Here is a 20906-nt window from a genome sequence, read left to right on the forward strand (position 1 = left end):
GAACCTCCCATCAAAACGACCTCCCTTGATGCCATGGAATTTGAAAAATTCTGCCCGTTGTGTCTTGTTGACTGATGCACGGCATATAAAAACTTCAGGTAATCACTGATTTCACTCTCGGAATGAACCTCGATCAGGAGAAACTAGATCAAGAGTCCTGTAGCACAGTGGTTAGCACTGCTGCCTCACAGTGCTGGGGACCTGGGTTCAATTCCCGGCTTGGGCCACTGTGTGTGGAGTTTGCGTGTTTTCCTTGTGTCTGCGTGGGTTTCCTCCGGGTGCTCTGGTTTCCTCCCACATTCTGAAAGACGTGCCGGTTAGGTGCATTGACCCAAGCAGGTGCCGGACTGTGGCGACCAGAGGAATTTCACAGTAACTTCATTGCAGTGTTAATATAAGCCTTACATTTGATTAATAAATAAACTTTTTTAAAAATTCACTTCAATTTGACAAGTCTAAATCAATTGGAAGACCTGCTAGTTATATGGTATAATACACGATCTATGTGTTATTGCATGAATGTGTTGTTTTATTAAAATGTAAGTGAAGCTGGTGGAGGATATTTTGCATGAAACTTTGCCGGTTGGTCAGGGGTGTACCCACATTGTAAGCGTTGAAGCTAATTTGGGTCTTGGAAATTTGGCCGGGAAATCAACAGAATGGTGCAAAAGATGTTGCGGCACTTCATTTTTATTTAAGAGCTCCGAGAAACAATACACCTTCACACAGTTTCATGTCTTAAGTGTAGCAATCTGTCACCACATCCCGCAGTCGCACTGTTGCACATTTAGCTCATCGACATGCATGGGAAAAGATGATCTTCATCAGTGCGTTAAATGATGCTCATCCTTCACTGGTATGGACTTATTCAACAACTTGATATAACAATATTAAATGACCATAACAAAGCAAACCATCCAATGAAAGATGTGGGCTGGGATTCACCGACCCTGTTCGCCTTGCAACTGCTGTCAGTGAGAACGGAAGCTTCGGCATGCAGCCAAAACTCCATTTACTGCAGCCGGACTGGAGAACCCCATCTGCGGGGCGAGGTCGGGGAATTCCAGCCATGATTTCACGTTTCATTTTTTTTCATGAAAAGAGCTGCTTTGCCATAGTTACTGTAGAAGTAGCAATACAATAGTTTTAGGACTATAAACCGTTTAAAATATTAAGTGTAACAAATGCATTGCTGGAGATCTAAAAAAATATTAAGTGGTGCATAATCTTTTGCACTGTCCCTGTTGGTTTCCTTGCCAGACTTCTAGATCCAAATCAGCTTCAAACTTGCAATGTACGTACACAGTGGTCACCGCACCAACACAAACCAGCAATGGGAGAGAAGAGTGGATCTGAGACTAATGTTTTAAACATAAAGAGGGGAAATGATGAGGGCATGAACACAGAGCTGCTAAAACGAACTGGGAAATTAGGTTTAGGCGGTAGATCAGCAGTTAAGTGATAGGTTAGCAGAGATGTAGTGGCAGACATTTTAAGGAGATATTTCAAAATACTCAGAAAATATACATTCCAGTGTGAAAGGAAGAGTCTAAGAGAAGGAGGCATGACTTGTGGTTAACTAAAGAAGTTAAAGGTAGTATCAAATGGAAAAGAAAAAGCATACAATTTTGCAAGATGAGTGGCAACTCAGAAGATTGGATAGAATATAAGAACAGCAAAATCTGACCAAAAGATTAATAAGAAGGGAGAAATTAGAATACAAGAGAAAGCTAACTAGAAATATACAAACACATAGTCAGAGTGTATTACAGGTGTTTAAAAAGGTAAAAAGTGAGTTCACTGAACGCTGGTCTCCGAGAAAGTTACTCTGGGGCATCAATAATGGAGAATAAGCAAATGGCAGATGAACTGATCAGATTTACATCTGTCTTCACTGTGGAACATCCAAATCAGCTGGGTATACCTTTAACTCGGAAGAATTAAATAAGGGGCATAGATTAGTTAGTCAAAATCACTTCCCAAAAGTCTGAAGAGTTTAAAACTAGAGGGCATAGGTTTAAGGTGAGAGGGGAGAGATAGAAAAGGGTCCAGAGGGGCAATTGTTTCACACAGAGGGTGGTGAGTGTCTGGAATGAGCTGCCAGAGGTAGTGGTTGAGGTGGGTACAATTTTGTCTTTCAAAAAGCGTTTAGACAGTTACATGGTGAGGGTGGGTATAGAGGGATATGGGCCAAAAGTGGGCAATTGGGGCTAGCTTAGTGGTTAAAAAAAAGGGCGGCATGGACAAGTTGGGCTGAAGGGTCTGTTTCCATGCTGTAAACCTCTATGACTCTAATTGGGACCACTGAAGGAAAATCTGAAACTAACTGAATCACCAACATACAGACTGCATATTCCTTTTCACTTTTTAGGGACTCAAATTTGGCCAATCATCCCATTCTGTACTCTGTGTTTGTGCCTCTTTTGGTTAGCCAAACAAACTAAATCGGACAAACTGTGGGATAAATTAAAATGCAGTTCCGTAAACGGATACTGCATCAAAGTAAACAGAACCTCAAAGGATTCCTAGCCATCAACCTGCTCTTGTAGCCACAGTATTTATATGGCTAGTCCAGTTCAGTTTCTGGTGAATGGTAACCCCCAGAATGTTGATAGTGGGGGATTCAGTGACGGTAATGACATTGAATGTCAAGAGGCAATGGTAAGATCCTCTTTTATTGGAGATGGTCATTGTCTGACACTTGTGTGGTGCAAATGTTACTTGCCACTTTTCAGCCCAAGCCTGGATGTTGTCCAAGTCTTGCTGCTGCATTTGGGCATGGACTGCTTCAGTATCTGAGGAGTCACAAATGGTGCTGAACATTGTGCAGTCATCATTTGATTTTGATTTGATTTGATTTATTATTGTCACATGTATTAGTATACAGTGAAAAGTATTGTTTCTTACGCGCTATACATACAAAGCCAAAGCTAATAGAGAAGGAAACTAGAGAGATCGCAGAATGTAGTGTTACAGTCATAGCTAGGGTGTAGAGAAAGATCAACTTAATGCGAGGTGGGTCCATTCAAAAGTTTGATGGCAGCAGGGAAGAAGCTGTTCTTGAATCAGTTGGTACATGACCTCAGAATTGTGTATCGTTTTCCCGACGGAGGAAGGTGGATGAAAATATGTCCAGGGTGTGTGGGTTTCTTAATTATGCTGGCTGCTTTGCTGAGACAGCAGGAAGTGAAGACAGAGTTAATGGATGGGAGGCTGGTTTTTGTGATGGATTGGGCTACATTCACGACCTTTTGTAGGTTCTTGCAGTCTTGCGCAGAGCAGGAGCCATACCAAGCTGTGATACAACCAGAATGCATGCTTCCTGTGGTGCATCTGTAAAAGTTGGTGAGAGTCATAGCTGACATGTCAAAGTTCCTTCGTCTTCTGAGAAAGTAGAGGTGTTGGTGGGCTTTCGTAACTATAATATCAGCATAGGGGGACCAGGACAGGTTGTTGGTGATCTGGACACCTAAAAACCTGAAGCTCTCGACCATTTCTACTTCGTTCCCATTGATGTAGGCAGGGGCATATTCTCCTCTATGCTTCCTGAAGTCGATGACAATCTCCTTTTTGTTGACATTGAGGGAGAGAGCATTGTCGTTGCACCAGTTCACCAGATTCTCTATCACATTCTTGTACTCTGTCTCGTCATTGTTTGAGATCCGACCCACTACGGTGGTGTCATCAGCAAACTTGAAAATCGAGTCGGAGGGGAATTTGGCCACACAGTCATAGTTGCATAAGGAGTACAGCAGGGGGCTGAGAACACGGCCTTGTGGGGCATCGGCGCTGAGGATGATCATGGAGGAGGTGTTGTTGCCTATCCTTACTGATTATGGTCTGTGGGTTAGGAAGTTTAGGATCCAGTCGCATCCAGTGAGCATCTCCACTTCTGACCTTATGATGGAAGGAAGGTCATTGGTGAAACAGCTGAAAATGGCTGTGCCTGGGACGTTATCATGAGGGACTCCTGCAGTAATGTCCTGGAGGTGAGATGATTGACTTCCAACTTTGTACTAGGTGTGACTCAAGCCAGCTTTCCCCCTGATTCCCATTGACTCCAGTTTTGCTGATACACGTATTCCCATTCCCTCTGCGAGTAAACTGATGTCAATGGAGGTTTATAATAAATGTATCTTTCATTTGAACCATATCACATAATCAGTTCGCATCTAGCACCTTATGATCTCCTATTTATCTCTGCACCGAGGAGAATAAATCACAGTTCTGTAGCAAAGGTTTACTCTTATCTCAGCTGATGTCGATGGCAACACAAGCTTGAGCTTGGAAGAAATCATAAACAAACAGATATGGACAACACTTTATTGTATGGGAAAGATAATGAACAGCTTCTGTGAGTCACCTCCTGTGCCCCACATGATAATGCATCAAAGAGTGCCCAACTTCCTTTATCGGCCATCACACACAGGCAACCTGACATCAAAGCTATCACTGCTGGCTGAGATCAGGAATTCACTGAGCTAGAAAACTGTGGGCCTGAACGTGTGATCTATGATTCTGTGGTACACTGAACTGGGGGTAAAAAAAAACACTCTGAAATAAGGAATTTTTAATAGTCAAACATTTCAGGTGGAGTTTTCTCCCTTCAATGGTGTTCATGTGTTTGGGAGAGTTTGGGGTGTGATCACAAAGGGAGGTTTGCATTTTCTTCTCCCTTGAAACAATGGGCTGAAGTTTACCAGCTTTCAGATGGTGGGAATGGTGATGGGGAGGTCGATAAAATAGCGGGGACAGCTGCCCATCGCTGTCTTGTTGCTGGGGGAGGGGTTGCTGTTGTGCGGTGGCCACTCCTTGGAACAGCCAGCATTTTGCTTGTGATGGAGTGGCCCCCACCTGTGACAGCCCTGGAGGCCACTGGAGCCAAACCCGAAACTGCCCACAGCAGTTTGTTTCGAGTAATATGGGCTAAAGACCGGGGCAGCACGGCAGCACAGTGGTTAGTACTGCAAGTACAGCGCCATTTCAATTCCTGACTTGGGTCGCTTTCTGTGTGAAGTTTGCACATTCTCCCCGTGTCTGCGTGGGTTTCCTCCGGGTGCTTCGGTTTTCTCCTATAGTCCAAAGATGTGCGGGTTAGGTGGATTGGCCATGCTAAATTGACCCTAGTGTCAGGGGATTAGCAGGGGAAATATGTGGGGTTATGGGAATAGGGTCTTGGGTGGGATTGTGGTCGGTGCAAACTGGATGGGCCATTTGGCCTCCTTCTGTAGTGTAGGGATTCTATGACTCTATGAAATGGGACTAGTTCAGTTCAGAAAAACTGATTGGCATGGATGAATGGGCTGAAGGGCCTGTTTTCATGCTTTATATCTCTATGACTATGATTCTATGAGTCATCTCGCCCGGTGAGGCTGCTGAGGTCTTGGAGCTGCTGTCCCTTTGATTGGACGGCAGGCCAATTAGGAAGTCACCTCTTGTAAAATTACTGAGCCAGCCCCACTGCTGGCAAGTACAGCCTCGGGGCCCGCTTTCTGCTGTAGTCTTGGGGTTTGGAAACTCACTGTAAAATTCAGCCCAGTGCGACTGTGGATGCACACGCAACTATCATACACCAAGATTTTGGATATTCCCTCTGTTAATCAATCTCTATCCGGTTCTTAAGATAAATTGTTTTTGAACAGCAATGGTTTCAGAAGAAGATGTACTTGTTGATAGGCTGGAATGCACTGGAGTTAGATGGCTTTCCTTTTTTATGGTTCTGATAAGGCTTCTGCTTTGCCATAAAAGGACAAATTCAGAAATCTCTCCTGAGAAGAAGTTCCGGCCATTTCTCTCTGAAAAATAAACATGTTAAATGTTGAAATGATTTACACTTACCGCATATGTAGATGACACGGAGATACTTCTGCATTCCAGGAAAACAAGGATCTCCAAAATAGTGGCTGCTGGCAAGTATTTTGCAGTTTTGTTTACTGTAACAACTTGCAGATACAACTTCCAGGGCAGTGTGTGACAAACATTCTGCAGCACAGGAAAACAAGATACACATGAACAATCACACTAACCACTTGGATTTGGTGGTGTACCAGGAGAGCAACCCAAAGGTTATGAGTTTAAATCACTGCATACAGTACATAAATTTGGTATTTTATGCACTAAGTACTTAAGGAAAAAACCAATGAAAATTGTCGTAACAATCAAACCGAATTATTAATGTCTTTCAGATAAGGGAAAATGACAACCCAACTATGATGTGCAGCTTAGGTGGATTGGTCATGCTAAATTGCCCCTTACTGTTAAGGGGATTAGCAGGGTAAATACTTTGGGCTATGGGGATAGGGCCTGAGTGGGATTGTTGTCGGTCGAGGCTCGATGTGCTAAATGGCCTCCTTCTGCACTGTAGGGATTCTATGATTCTATGACTTAGAATGGCCTACACTTGATTTGTATGTGCTGGGTAATATATAACCTAATGCACTTTAAAATGGTCACTCATTGCCTAACTAGCGATGAGCAATGGAAGCAGTTCTCCCAATGTGGCTGCTATCCAGAGGGGGAATGAAGTTTAAATCTGTCACATTTCTGGTAATAGTTTCATATTTCCAAGACTTTTGTAAAAAAATTATATATTTTAAATTGCTGTTCAAGAGTTTCTTTTTAGAGTTTTACATTTTCCCTTACCTTAACCAGCATTGATACCTGACCCAAGATCAGGAACTCCCTGGGCATGTGAAGCATTATGGTGAACTTACATACCTCCAACAGTGTGGCATGGTCTTTGAGAAGAGCAATGTGCTGTGTTAATAGCTCTCTTTTTTAAATGGAAATGTTCAAAACATTTTACACATTTGGTTCCATAGAAAGCATCCTTTCTGGATGTATCACAGCTTGGAACGGCTCCTGCTCTGACCAAGACCACAAGAAACTACAAAGGGTTGTGAACGAAGCCCAGTCCATCACGTAAGCCAGCCTCCCATCCATTGACTCTGTCTACATTTCCCACTGCCTTGGGAAAGCAGCCAGCATAATCGGGGACGCCACGCACCCTGGAGATTCTCTCTATCACCTTGTTCCATCGGGAAAAAGATACAAAACTCTGAAGTCACATCCCAATTGACTCAAGAGCATCTTCTTGAGCTATCAGACTTCTGAATGGACAAAACGTATAATAAGCTGATCTTTCTCTGCACCCTAGCTATGACTGTAACACTACATTCTACATCCTCTCCTTTCCTTCTCCCCTATGTACTCTATGAACAGTATGCTTTGTCTGTATAGCACACAAGAAATAATACTTTTCACTGTATCCCAATGCATGTGATAATGATAAATCAAATCAAATCAACCTCAGATAATCTTCAACAGCAGTAAGGTTCCATCCTCAGTGCCCTTCCTTATGCAACATAGACAGGAAATGGGAGATGCTGTAACATTGCCTCTTCCAACCTGGGAAGTGCCAACACTTATAACCACAGTCAGCTTAATAGCCATTGGCAATGATATCCATGACCTGATTTGAGACAGCTATGGTGGCTGCAGCAGATGGTAGGTTTCATTGTCAATATCCTTAGTGAAGTGGAGACATAGAATCATAGAATCCTACAGTGAAGGAGGGGGCAATTCGGCCCATCGATTCTGCATCAACCACAATCCCACACAGGCCGTATGCCCATAACCTTTGCATTTACCCTAACTAATCCCCTGACACTAAGGGGCATTTTTTTTTTAGCATAGCCAATCCACCTAACCTGTACATCTTTGGACTGTAGGAGGTAACCGCAGATCCCGGAGGATACCCACGCAGACATGGTGAGAATGTACAAACTCCACACAGTCACCCAAGTCGGGAATTGAACCCTGGTCCCTGGCGCTGTGAGGAAGCAGTGCTAACCACCGTGCTGCCCATCTGATATGTTGTCCCTTGTTGAGGCCCAAGTAGGGGAATTCCCCCCCTGAAAGCCCTTCTCTGCTTCCTCCCTCTTCCAAAAGCTTGCCCTGTTCTGTGTTACCTCTGCTCATTCTTCTTGTTATTCCGTTCCAAGGGGAAATGCGTACTGCTGTTCCTGAGTCTGGGAGCAAGTTGTTTCTAAACAACCCTGGAAATTAGGACAAAGTGCTACAGTATATGCCACACTATCACCTGTAGATATCTGCAACTTTAAACTATTTTGGAAACCATCAAACACTATATATTCTCATCAAGAGCTAGTAGGTATCAATCAGAAACCTGAAAGTGGTTGATGATCCCTTTAATCAGTGTTGTTGGGGTGATGGGGGTTGCATCCTTCCTGTTGCTGAATGCACGCTGAGCTGGACGGCACGGTGGTACAATGGCTAGCACTGCTGCCTCACAGCGCCAGGAACCCAGGTTCAATTTCGGCCTCGGGTCACTGTCTGTGTGGAGTTTGCACATTCTCCCCATGTCTATGTGGGTTTCCTCCGGGTGCTGCGGTTTCCTCCCACAATCTGAAAGATGTACGGGTTTGATTAATTGGCCATGCTAAAATGACCCTCGTGTCAGGGGGATTAGCAGGGTAAATATATGTGGGGTTATGGGAATAGGGCGTGGTGAGATTGTGGTCAGTGCAGACTCAATGGGCGGAATGGCCTCCTTTTGCATTGTAGAGATTCTATGGGATTCTATGATTCTTACAGTGCCAGGGACCCGGGTTCGATTCCCCGGCTTGAGTCACTATCTGTGCAAAGTTTGCATGTTCTCCCTGTGTCTGCGTGGGTTTCCTCCAGGTGCTCCGGTTTTCTCCCACAGTCTGAAAGATGTGCTGGTTAGATGCATTGACCATGCTAAATTCTCCCTCAGTGTACCCGAACAGCCGCTGGAGTGTGGCGACTCGGGGATTTTTACAGTAACTTCACTGCAATGTTAATGTAAGCCTACTTGTGACACTGATAAATAAACTTTAAACTTAAAACTTAGCTAATTGAGGTGAAGAAAGGCAGTTAGTTGGAGCAGTGAGCTAGCAGCATTGGTGTCAAATCGGTATTACATGCTGATTCACATCACAACTTGCCTATCCTACATGCTTCTGCTGGCACTCACTGTTTATGCTATAATGCCTTCAGCAAACTGACATCTGATAAAGTTGGCACCAGAAGTGCCACATACACCATAGGTAAAACCAAGTACTACGATACCAAATTTGATTTGATTTGATTTATTATTGTCACATATATTAGTATACAGTGAAAAGTATTGTTTCTTGTGCACTATACAGACAGAGCATACCATTCATAGAGAAGGAAAGAAGGTGCAGAATGTAGTGTTACAGTCATAGCTAAGGTGTAGAGAAAGATCAACTTAGTGCAAGGTAGGTCCATTCAAAAGTCTGATGGCAGCGGGGGAGAAGTTGTTCCCGAGTCGGTTGATACAGACTTTTGTATCTTTTTCCTGATGAAAGAAGGTGGAAGAGAGAATGTCCGGGGTGCGTGGGGTCCTTAATTATGCTGGCTGCTTTGCCGAGGCAGCGGGAAGTGTAGACAGAGTCAATGGATGGGAAGCTGCTTTGCGTGATGGATTGGGCTACATTCACACCTTTTGTAGTTTCTTGCACTCTTGGAAACCTTCCTTCCTTTAAACTTCAAAATATTGATTTTTTTTCACTACTCCTTAAAGCAATTCCTTTGCCAAATGGTTGATCGGACCACACTGTGCTGTTTTCCAAACAAGACGAAAGGATAAAAGACTTCACCTGAAGATACCAGAAGCGGAATGTTGCTAATCATTCCAAATTCTAATTCTCCTGTCCTATCCTGAGCTCTGCTTTGTGCGACTTGACTAACTTACCAAATCTAGAATGTTAACGCAATGGGAATACGCCACCCCTTCCATTCGTGTCACAAAACAAACCTGCTGCCTTATTACTGCTCAGTCATATCGCAGATATTCTGCCCACTCATTGAGTTTTTGTTCCAAATTGCCATCAATTCTGAGGCATAACCACAGCAAGCTCCATGCATTTCAGTTCACATACAAATAAAATAAATGCGGTTAATTTAGTAATTGCAAAGTTGAGTTTGTAAGGATGTAAAGAATGTAAAGAAAATCCCAGAGGGACAAAACATTGTGTGGTCCCTTTAAAAGCTGGTTTTGTTTCAGTGATTGGAGGTTTAAGATGAAACGTACATACAGAGTCCCAGACTGAAACATTTGTATCCAAAGCCAGGCAGCAGGATTGTCTTGATAACAGGCTTCAGGCATTTGAATGTCTGAATTTTTCCCAATCAGTTTAAAGCAAGCATTCCACTACCAAGAACCTATAAGATTTAAATTTGATGATGTTGAAAAAAAATCAGACCAATCCTGTTGTAGGAAAGTTGATAGGTCATCACAGGTAGAAAAGAGAGTTTAAGAGAAAAAGTTAGTTAGCAACTGCCACCTCTCAAGTCGAGAGGGAAAGAGCAGCTCTCCACCCTACCAGCTGTGTATGTTTCTTAAGAGAACACACCATCTAAGCAGCGAAAGGTACCAAATCAAAAATAATTCACAGAGGGAATCCACAGAAGAACTCCAAAAGTTTCCGAAAGCAATAAAACCTGATTGTATTTTTTTCAGAGTGACAGAACTCTATTATTATATTTCTGGTTAATGAATGAGTATTGTATTTACTTGAACAGCATTCCAGGAGAATCTTATTTTACTCGGTATGTTACTTGTTTAGTTAAAGTTCCCTGATAGTTAAAGAAATAAACTGTTAGATGTTCATTTTAAAGTGAGTGTGGAGTATTTCTGTTAGTTAACCACTAAACGTTACTGAAGGACAGTTCACATCTTCACACACACTTTTAATAGATTACAAGGCGAGGTATTCCTCTTTGGGAGATTCGGCATTACATCTTAAAGAGGAACAATCTCCGTGTCGTAACACAAGCAATAGCCAATACAAGGCTACTTCAAGCAGGGAAACTGACACTACTTCAGCTTTGCATCAGTTGCAACCATTGCAAAGCAAACATTTTTGAACTTCACAATGATGAAAAGTATCTGACTGTTCGATGCCTATTTTGGTAGCATTTGAAAATTAATAATTGTTTGGATACCAGGAGCTAGAGTTTTTGCTATGCGTACGTTATCAGTGCATCACCATGTATCAACAGAGAATGGGATAGATCTTGCAGCATAACTGAGGGCGGGATTTTCCAGCTGTTCCCATTGGAGGGATTTTCCAGCTGTTCCCGCCAGTGGGATTTTCCAGTTGTTCCCACCAGAGGAATTTTCAGCAGTTCCTGCCAGTGGGATTTTTTGGCTATTCCCGCTGGCTGGATCTTCCAGTCCCTGGATGGTAAACTCCACCTACCCAATGGGTTCCCTGGAATCCAGTAAGAGTTTTAACAACACCAGGTTAAAGTCCAACAGGTTTATTTGGAAGCAAACACCATAAGCTTTTGGAGCGCTGCTCCTTCGTCAGATCAGACTGAGGGAGTGAACAATGGGAAACACGGTTGACAGTGGTGGGACTGGATGATCCCGCTAGTCGCCCAGTGGCAGAAAGTCCCACCCAGTTTCTTTTCCACCTCTAGGTTACTGTCTAAGCTTCATGTTTTACTTTATTATTAGTAATGGATGCTTCTGGAAAAGCAGCTTGAATCTATTATGAGTAGATTATCTCCCTGCTGTATTTGCTAACAAGATGACAAACATAGATTTAACTGCGTTAGGTATTATTGAAATCTAAAATCAGCACAACATCCATCCCAACTGTCACTTTGTTTACAACAGATAATGTTTCAAAGTTCTGGCATCTCTCTGATCACAATATTTCCCTTCCACTTAACGCTAGACTGAATCTGTACTCTGGACTATATGTGACCCTGAAATGCATTGTCCGGAAACAGAAGCAAGCAAATTAAGAGATCTTTCTCTGCCTCGAGGCACATCAGATTTTCCATCACTTTGTTAATTAAAAGCTGCCATTTCCTCAGGAATTCATCAAAAATCTATCAGATTTGGCTTTTAACCAAAGTCAAGCCTTTCATGTTACCATTTTGACATTGGCAGTAATACCTCAGCGTCATAATTTTTAAAAGACCACATAGCTGTCGTAATGATCCTGAACTTCTCATCTGGATTGACTGAACCCACATCCAGATTGACAATCTGATTAAATCCACATTTTAAGTAAACTTCTTTATCTGTGAAGAGTCCAGGAAAATTTGTCGGCCGTCTGGAATTTTCTGGCACTATCCTGGGATCTTTAGCGATATCTGTGCCTGCCTTAGTTAGTTCATGAAGCCTGAGTAGCATTGTTGAATCACTCGAAGGTATGATACGCGAATGTTAAAGGTTAATGATTTTTGGAAAATATTTGCATCCCAATCACGCTACTCCCCAGAAATCTGAGAATAACGACAGTCTCATCCCATTCCACCACAACACAAATGTGAGATTTGATTTGATTTATTATTGTCACATGTATTGGGATAGAGTGAAAAGTATTGCTTTTTGCGCGCTATACAGACAAAGCATACTGTTCATAGAGTACATAGGGCAGAAGGAAAGAAGAGGATGCAGAATGTGGTGTTACAGTTACAGCTAGGGTGTAGAGAAAAATCAGCTTAATATGAGGTAGGTCCATTCAAAGCACGATAACAGCAGGGAAGAAGCTGTTCTTGAGTCGATTGGTACATGATCTCAGACTTTTGTATCTTTTTCCTGACGGAAGAAGCTGGAAGAGAGAATGTCCGGGGTGCATAGGGTCTTTGATTTTGCTGGTTGCTTTCCTGAGGCAGTGTGGAATTTAGATAGTGTCAATGGATGGGAGGCTGGTTTACGTGATGGACTGGGCTACATCCTTGCAGTCCTGGTCAGAGCAGGAGCCATACCAAGCTGTGATAAATCCGGAAAGGATGCCTTCTATGGTGCATCAGTAAAAGACCATCTTCAGCAGAATTTTCAACATTTTCACACTGCTATTGCTACATTGGAGCTGCAGACTTGTTAGAACAGCTGGAGGACAAAAAATTGATTTTTTTATTTGCTATATTGGTAACGTTAAAAGCATGGATACTGGTTGCTCGACCTTGTGCCCAATCATGATGTAAATCATAGCCCATTGTATGTCACCATGAACACTAGTTAACACCTTCATGTGGCCCTAGAGCCAATGTCCAGATGTCCTTGTCACTTTCATTATTGTTGCCAGTAACTTGCTGATTTCTGTTGTGGAGCGAGCTGTGTGAACCTGACCAAGTGAACTAAGTAAAATAAATCAGTTTTAAATGCATATTTATGACATTCAATGTTAATTTTAAAATTACATAGTCCTGAAGTATTGTTAAAATGCATAATTTAGCCCTATAATCAACTCCCCAAGTGGCAGCCTGTTGAAATAGAGCAGCTATGTGAATAAGTAAACAATTTTATTTAAGAGGCATAATTGAAGCACTTTCTCCATGTGGGACACACCTCTACAGAATTCAGTAATGTATGTGAATAAATGCTGCCTGTTGTATTATGTGCCTGCATGCCACTGTAATGTACAGGTGGGCGCCAGAGCAAAGGTTAATGTGAGACTGGAGAATAGCACTGCCCACAGTATGATGCATAATGTCACATGGCAATAGACTCAGAGCAAACACTCTGGAAGCAGCCTGCATGGGAAACAGCACCATGCATGACTATATCTGTACATATTTAAAGACAACCAATAAGTGGTTCATGATTAAACATACAAGTCTTAAGATCTCATCATTGTGACATCAAAAGAACCCAGATTACAACATTGCCAGCACCATTCTTGATCTGGGTAAGATATCTAATGGTGATTGACAATAATTTGCATCTAAAAGGTTCCTTATTGTCTTTGGGTATATACCTCAGGGAGGAGTACCTGCAGCTTTTATTGAACTCCCACTTTAACTCCAGTGGAAATGTGTTGCACTGACAGGATGGCTCGGTGGCACAGTGGTTAGAACTGCTGCCTCATGGCGCCAGGGACCTGGGTCCAATTCTGGCCTCGGGTGACTTTCTGTGTGGAGTCTGCACCTTTTAAAAAAAATTTAATCCAACACCTTACTAAAGGCAGCCACCAGCCACACCAATTGAAGTCCCCTATAATGGCATCATTTGTTTGCCAAGGAGCACTGGACTGTAGATGATTATTGCTGCAGCCGCAGTTCTCCTGAAGGTTCAGATAAGACTTTGGGATTAATTGGGTTTTGCCTCTCCTTAGAGGTTTGCAGCATGGAAACAGGCCCTTCGGCCCAACTTATCCATGTCCCATATCTCCTTGTCCCATATCAATCTTGGATCAACAAGTCACATCGTTTTCAGGCCATAGAAACCATGACTTATAAGTCTAAGTTTCAGTGCATGAAATCTGGCTTAAAACCAGGAGCATCATGACCTGTTCTGGTGAAAGGACATCAACATGAAAAGCTGCTTATCCGCTGTTCGATATGGGATGGCTTGTGTTACAGAAGGACCTGAACTCTGTTTCTCTCACCACAGATGCCGGCAGGCCTCTTGATTATCTCCAGCATTTTTGGTTTCTCCATCAGTTTTCCAGCACCCACAGTATTCAGCTTTTGCATTGGTGAAGGTCATTGAATTCAATGGGTGTGAGACATCATAACTGTATAACTATCTTCTGACATGGCATAAACCTCTAAGGTAGATATGCAGAGGCAATAATCAATGGCACAAGTCATTTATTCCATTATGTTCCATGATGCTTAGAGTCTCTATAACAATGATGGGCACAAGCTAGGCTAGTTGTTGGGCCGCATGAGTGGCCATCCTTCATATCAGTGGTCCACAAGGTTGAAATCAGGCTTGTTCACAAACCATGACCCCTTGAATAAGATATATTTAATACACGCTGAATATTTCATAAGGAGTTATAGAAAATGCTTAACCATTTAAATAGTAATGGAACTATTAAATAGTAATACAGTAAAAGTACGGCATGGTGGCACAGTGGTTAACACTGCTGCCTCACGCGCCAGGGTCCCAGGTTCAATTCCGGCCTCGGGTCACTGTCTGTGTGGAGTTTGCACATTCTCCCCGGGTCTGTGTGGGTTTCCTCCGGGTGCACCGGGTTCCTTCCACAGTCCAAAGATATGAAGGTTAGCTTGATACACTGCTAATCTCCCTGACACTAAGGGGCAATTTACCATGGCCAATCCAAGCTAACCCGCATGCCTTCTGGACAGTGGGGGGAAACAAGAGCATCTGGAGGAAGCCCACGCAGACACGGGGAGAACATGCAAACTCTGCACAGGCAGTCACCCGAGGCCGGAATTGAACCCGGGTCCCTGACGCTGTGATGCAGCAGTGCTAACCACTGTGCCACTGTTTCCACCCTAAAATCCTGCAAATGGCTCCCATTACTATGTCTCAGATGTGACAGAGCCCTAAAGATTATAGGGGCTAAACTCAATAGCCCCAGAAAATGTGCATGGGATTCATGGTGTTTGATTAATCTGCGCCTGCTGACCACAATACAGCTAGCATGACAACTTGATGTTGCCATACTGGTCTAAATGATATCATTACCTAGCTAATGCTAACTATGTTGTTTATTGGCCTCTTGCTCAGCATCAGCCAATGTTGCAAGTTGCTAGAGCCACCAAAATCATTCTATTCTGTACTTCCTTGATTAAATTTATTTTGCCCTCAATTGTCCCTGCCATTGATTTAATACCTACCTGATAAATTCCAAGATGGCGCCGGAGCGAGGTGACTTCTTTCAAGCTATGCCCAGCATACCTTCTAATTCTATCTTTTACTCTCGTTCTGTGCTTCTCAAACTTCACTCTAACTCTTTAAAACTCTCTAACAATGCTTTAATTCAATTTCTTGAAGATTTGGTGACCCCAGGCACCCCGGACATTCTCTCTTCCATCTTCTCCCATAGGGAAAAAGATACCAAAGTCTGAGGTCACGTACCAACCGACTCAAGAATAGTTTCTTTCTGGACCCACCTTGCATTAAGTTGATCTTTCTCTACACCCTAGCTATAACACTACATTCCGCACTCTCTCGTTTCCTTCTCTATGAACAGTATGCTCTGTCTGTATAGCACGCAAGAAACAATACTTCTCACTGTATAGTAATACATGTGACAATAATAAATCAAACCAAATCAAAATATTTCACAGCATGCAAGGAACACAAGGATAAGAAGAGGAATTAGATTTCCTACTGTATATAACATTAGTTTTGCACTCAGCTGCATATTTATTTTACAACAAAATAATGGAAAATTACTGTAAGCAAGATTGGATCCCAAGGTTTATCTTACTTCCTCTCCAGAGGCTAAAATGCAATGATTTGGCCAGTTCAAATCCCATTAAACCTGCAGTGCTCTATAAACATTACATTAAATGGACTGGCCAATGTTCATTCTTTCAAACTTGTGTTCTAAAAGTATGATTTTGCAATATGTCCACTTTCCACTTCTGCTGAAGCACATTCTTCTTGAGATTTTGATTCGTGCCAAAAGGGTTTTGAATAAACAAATGTTTTCCTGTCCGTTACAAAGTTATTAGTGACATGCTTACCAGCACTGAATTCCAAATCTACTGAACTGCTGACTTTACAGAGAGGAATCAAAGCCTTGTACTGGGGGTGAGTGACAGGCAATTGAACAAGGAGGAGAAAGACAGCAGGGTACAGCTTCAAGTCCCATGCTTTCATAAAGTAACAGCAGGATCTTTCAGAAAAACATTGTGGTAGGCTTGTTTGGTATTTTCTTTATATTTTCGCACTGAAAGAGACAACATAGTCTTTAATCTGAGCAACAAAGGGCTTTCCTTTTTAAAAAGAGAAGCTTTAAATATTTTAAATTCAAATAATTCTTTGATGATTCTTTCAGAAAGTCTGGTGTCCAGTGTGAAATAAAGTCATACGCCGGAACTTTACCGGCATTCCCCCCCGGGAGTCGGGGTGGGCGCGGCTTGCAGAACTGAATTCTCCCTTGGCCTGGGGCAGGATTTTACAAGCCCTGCCCAAGCAAGGTCGTAAAATACCGGCCATGGGGTGGGGTTTAACGGCCTCGCTCATCCAGAAACCGTAAAATCCCACCTGAGGTCAACGGACCTTTCCATGGTCTGCCTCTCGCCCACTCCGATTCCCGTGGCAGGCGGGGCGGTAAAATTCTGGCAATAATGGAGTAGACTAGGTTCAATTGCTGGACGGTCTTGGGTTAGTCGTGGCATAGAAACAGAAATAGAAGCAGGAGTGGCCATTTGGCCCTTCGAGCCTGCTCCGCCATTCATTTTGATCATGGCTGATCAACAAAATCAATATCCTGATCCCCCTTCCCCCCCATGTCCCTTGATCCCTTTAGCCCCAAGAGCTACATCTAATTTCTTCTTGAAGTCACACAACGTTTTGGCCTCAAACACTTTCTGTGGTAGTGAATTCCACACATTCACCACTCTCTGGATAAAGAAATTTATCTTCACCTCAGTCCTGGAAGGTTTACTCCTTATCCTGTGACCCCTAGTTCTGGACTCCCCCACCATTGGGAACATTCTTCCTGAATCTACCCTGTCTAATCCTGTTAGAATTTTATAAATTTCTATGAGATTCCCTCTCACTCTTCTAAACTCCAATGAATACAATCCTAACCGAATTATTCTCTCCTCATATGACAGACAATGCAATAATTTGCCTCACTGTTTCTAGGTTACAAAAAAGTAATGGATATAGTTCATGAATTGCTACCTGTGAGCCCTCCAAAAATGTACATTTGTTTAAAATGTCAACAGACTGGAAAGAATGTTTTGCATCATGGTTGAATAGCCTGCCAATATTCAAAGCTAGATTTTTTATTGCATTGCAAATGGGACTTCCATCAACCACAAAAATGCAATCATTGTCCAGAGGAGTTCATTGCATGATCTTGGTTGGCTCTCCAGGCTCTGTGTGGAAAGGAGAGGAAGATGGTCTCCATGGAGTGGTGGATTTTATAGGAAGAATGGATTATCCGTCCGAATGAAAAGTTGGTTGGCAACTCACCAACATGAAATCTGTCTTCTCCGCACGGATAGCACGCTGGGACCGGCCTGAATTAGTGGCAAGTGGGACTTCTGCCTCCCAGAGACAGGACGTCCCACCCTACAGATGACAGTAGTAGACACTGCTGGGACTACAGACAATCTCGAGGAGGAAGTGAAGAAGCCATAGGGACTTGAATCCGGGGATTTTCGGTGCTCGCGGTTGGGAGGACCTAGCGAGTGGAGGTGGGGGATTGGGTTAGAAAGGCCAGTGGGGGAGGGACAAAAGGGCTACAATCTTGGTGTTCTGCTCCCCAAATGGAACACCCCCCTCCCCCCCGTTTCTTAATTGACAGCAGCCAATGCTGACAAAGCTGCTGAGTTGTTTGTGTTGCCTCCACCTTCCCCTACAGAATGCAAAGTTGCAGTGGAGGCAGAATAAAGCCCTGGAGGCAGTTATTTGTCCACTAAAGGGCCTAAGACCAGGTGGGCTAACTGATGCCTTAGCCACTTAATGTGGGGCACAGGCCTAGGCTGACCACCTAGTTCATTTTACGTACTCATAGAGTCATAGAGGTTTACAGCATGGAAGCAGGCCCTTCGACGCAACTTGTCCATGCTGCCTTTTGTTTTAAATCACTAAGCTAGTCCTAATTGCCCACGTTTGGCCCATATCCCTCTATACCTTCTTAGCCATATAACCATCTAAATGGTTTTTAAAAGACAAAATTGAACCTGCCTCTCCTGCTACCTCTGGCAGCTTGTTCCAGACACTCACCACCCTCCGTGTGAAAAAATTGCCCCTCTGGACACTTTTGTATCTCTCCTCTCTCACCTTAAACCTATGCCCTCTAGTTTTACACTCCCCTAACTTTGGGAAAAGATATTGGCTATCTAGCTGATCTATGCCCCTCATTATTTTATAGACCTCTATGAGATCACTTCTTAGCCTTCTACGCTCCAGAGAAAAAAATCCCAGTCTATCCAGCCTCTCCTTATAACTCAATCCATCAAGTCCCGGTAGCATCCTAGTAAATCTTTTCTGCACTCTTTCTAGTTTAATAATATCCTTTCTATTATAGGGTGACCAGAACTGTACACAGTATTCCAAGTCCCAGATAACCTTCTTCACTGTCCACTCTGCCACAAATCTTGGTGTCATCTACAAACTACCTTGTCAAAGGCCTTGCTAAAGTCCATGTAGACAATATCAACTGCATTGCCCTCATCTACGTTCTTTGGTTACCCCTTCAAAGAACCCAATCAAATTTGTGAGACATGATTCTCCACTCAAGTCCATGCTGACTGTCCCTAATCAGTCCTTGCCTCTCTAAATGCCTGTAGATCCTGTCTCTCAGAATACCTTCTAACAACTTACCCACTACAGATGTGAGGCTCACAGGCCTGTAGTTCCCAGGATTTTCCCTGCAGCCCTTTTTAAACAAAGGCACAACATTTGCCACCCTCCAATCATCAGGTACCTCACCCGTGGCTGTCGATGATTCAAATATCTCTGCTAGGAGACCCGTAGTTTCCTCCATAGCCTCCCACAATGTCCTGGGATATACTTCATCAGGTCCCAGGGATTTATCTACCTTGATGCGCTTTAAGACTTCCAGCACCTCCTTCTCTGTAATATGTACACTCCTCAAGACATCACTATTTATTCCCCCCAGTTCCCCAACATCCATGCCTTCCTCAGCAGTAAATACTGATGAGAAATATTCATTTAGGATCTCACCCATCTCTCGTGGATCCGCACATAGATGACCTTGTCGGTCCTTAAGAGGCCCTACTCTCTCCCTTGTTACTCTTTTGCTCTTTATGTATTTGTAGAAGGTCTTTGGATTATCCTTTGCTTTATCTGCCAAAGCAATCTCATGTCCCCTTTTTGCCCTCCTGATTTCTCTCTTAACTCTACTCCTATACCCTCTACACTCTCCAAGGGATCCACTTGATCCAACTGCTTATGCATGTCATATGCCTCCTTCTTCTTGACCAGAGCTTCAATATCCGGAGTTCTCCAGGGTTCCCTATTCCTACCAGCCTTGCCCTTCACTCTAAAAGGAATGTGCTTACCCTAAACTCTGGTTAACACACTTTTGAAAGCCTCCCACTTACCAGACATCCCGTGGCCTGCCAACAGACTCCCCCAATCAATTTCTGAAAGTTTCTGTCTCATACTATGCCTTAAAATATCTCAGGTTGTGAGATGGGGTGAGGTGTAAAATCACTGCAGGAGGATTGGAGGTACTTCAGACTTCAGTATAAATTTTAAACTAATTTTATTTTATTTTAAAAGAAATGTGGCAGTTAAACCTATGCACGTGATCACTGAACAATTGGACAGTGAAGAAACAACGATATAGCTCCAATTCCAAGACATAACAGACTACAGGATGAAGGCATGTAAAATTGCCAGCTCCAAAGCACCCCTCCCTGATGAGCTCAATGCATTCTACGCCCGTTTTGAGCAAGAGGTCAGCGAGAACATGCTCTCCACCCTGGAAGCCTTGGATGAACCTGTATTTGGGGTCACCAATGCACATGTCAGAGCAGCTTTCTCAAAGGTCAACCCATGGAAAGCGACTGGCCCGGATGGGGTACACGCATGTGCACTCAGATCCTGCACTGACCAGCTGGCAGGGATATTCGGAGACATCTTCAACCTCTCTTTACAACAATCTGAGGTCCCTATCTGCTTCAAGAAGGCGACCATCATCCCAATACCTAAGAAAAGCCAAGCAGTGTGCCTTACTGGCTGTCGTCCGGTGGCTCTGACATCCATCATTATGCAGTGCTTCAAAAGGCTAGTCTTGGCACAAATCAATTCCCGCCTCCTGGATTACCTGCATCCACTACAGTTTGCGTACCACTGCAACAGGTCTATAGCAGACGCCATCTCCCTGGCTCTGCACTCAACCCTGGAACACCTAGATAACAAGGATACTTATGTCAGATTCCTATTTATTGACTAAAGCTCAGCC

At 43.3% G+C, this 20906-nt stretch overlaps 1 protein-coding gene across 2 annotated transcripts in view; it reads right to left on the bottom strand.

Moving 5' to 3' along the window:
• eva1c (eva-1 homolog C (C. elegans)) overlaps nucleotides 1-20906 on the bottom strand; it is a 122794-nt gene that overhangs the window by 16222 nt on the left and 85666 nt on the right. For both annotated transcript variants that reach the window (XM_078232828.1, XM_078232829.1), the window contains exon 6: nucleotides 5839-5982. In XM_078232828.1, the coding sequence (XP_078088954.1) occupies nucleotides 5839-5982 (144 nt within the window). The remainder of the gene's footprint in view (nucleotides 1-5838; nucleotides 5983-20906) is intronic.

This window comes from Mustelus asterias, chromosome 17 (genome assembly GCF_964213995.1).
Source record: "Mustelus asterias chromosome 17, sMusAst1.hap1.1, whole genome shotgun sequence".
NCBI lineage: Eukaryota > Metazoa > Chordata > Chondrichthyes > Carcharhiniformes > Triakidae > Mustelus > Mustelus asterias.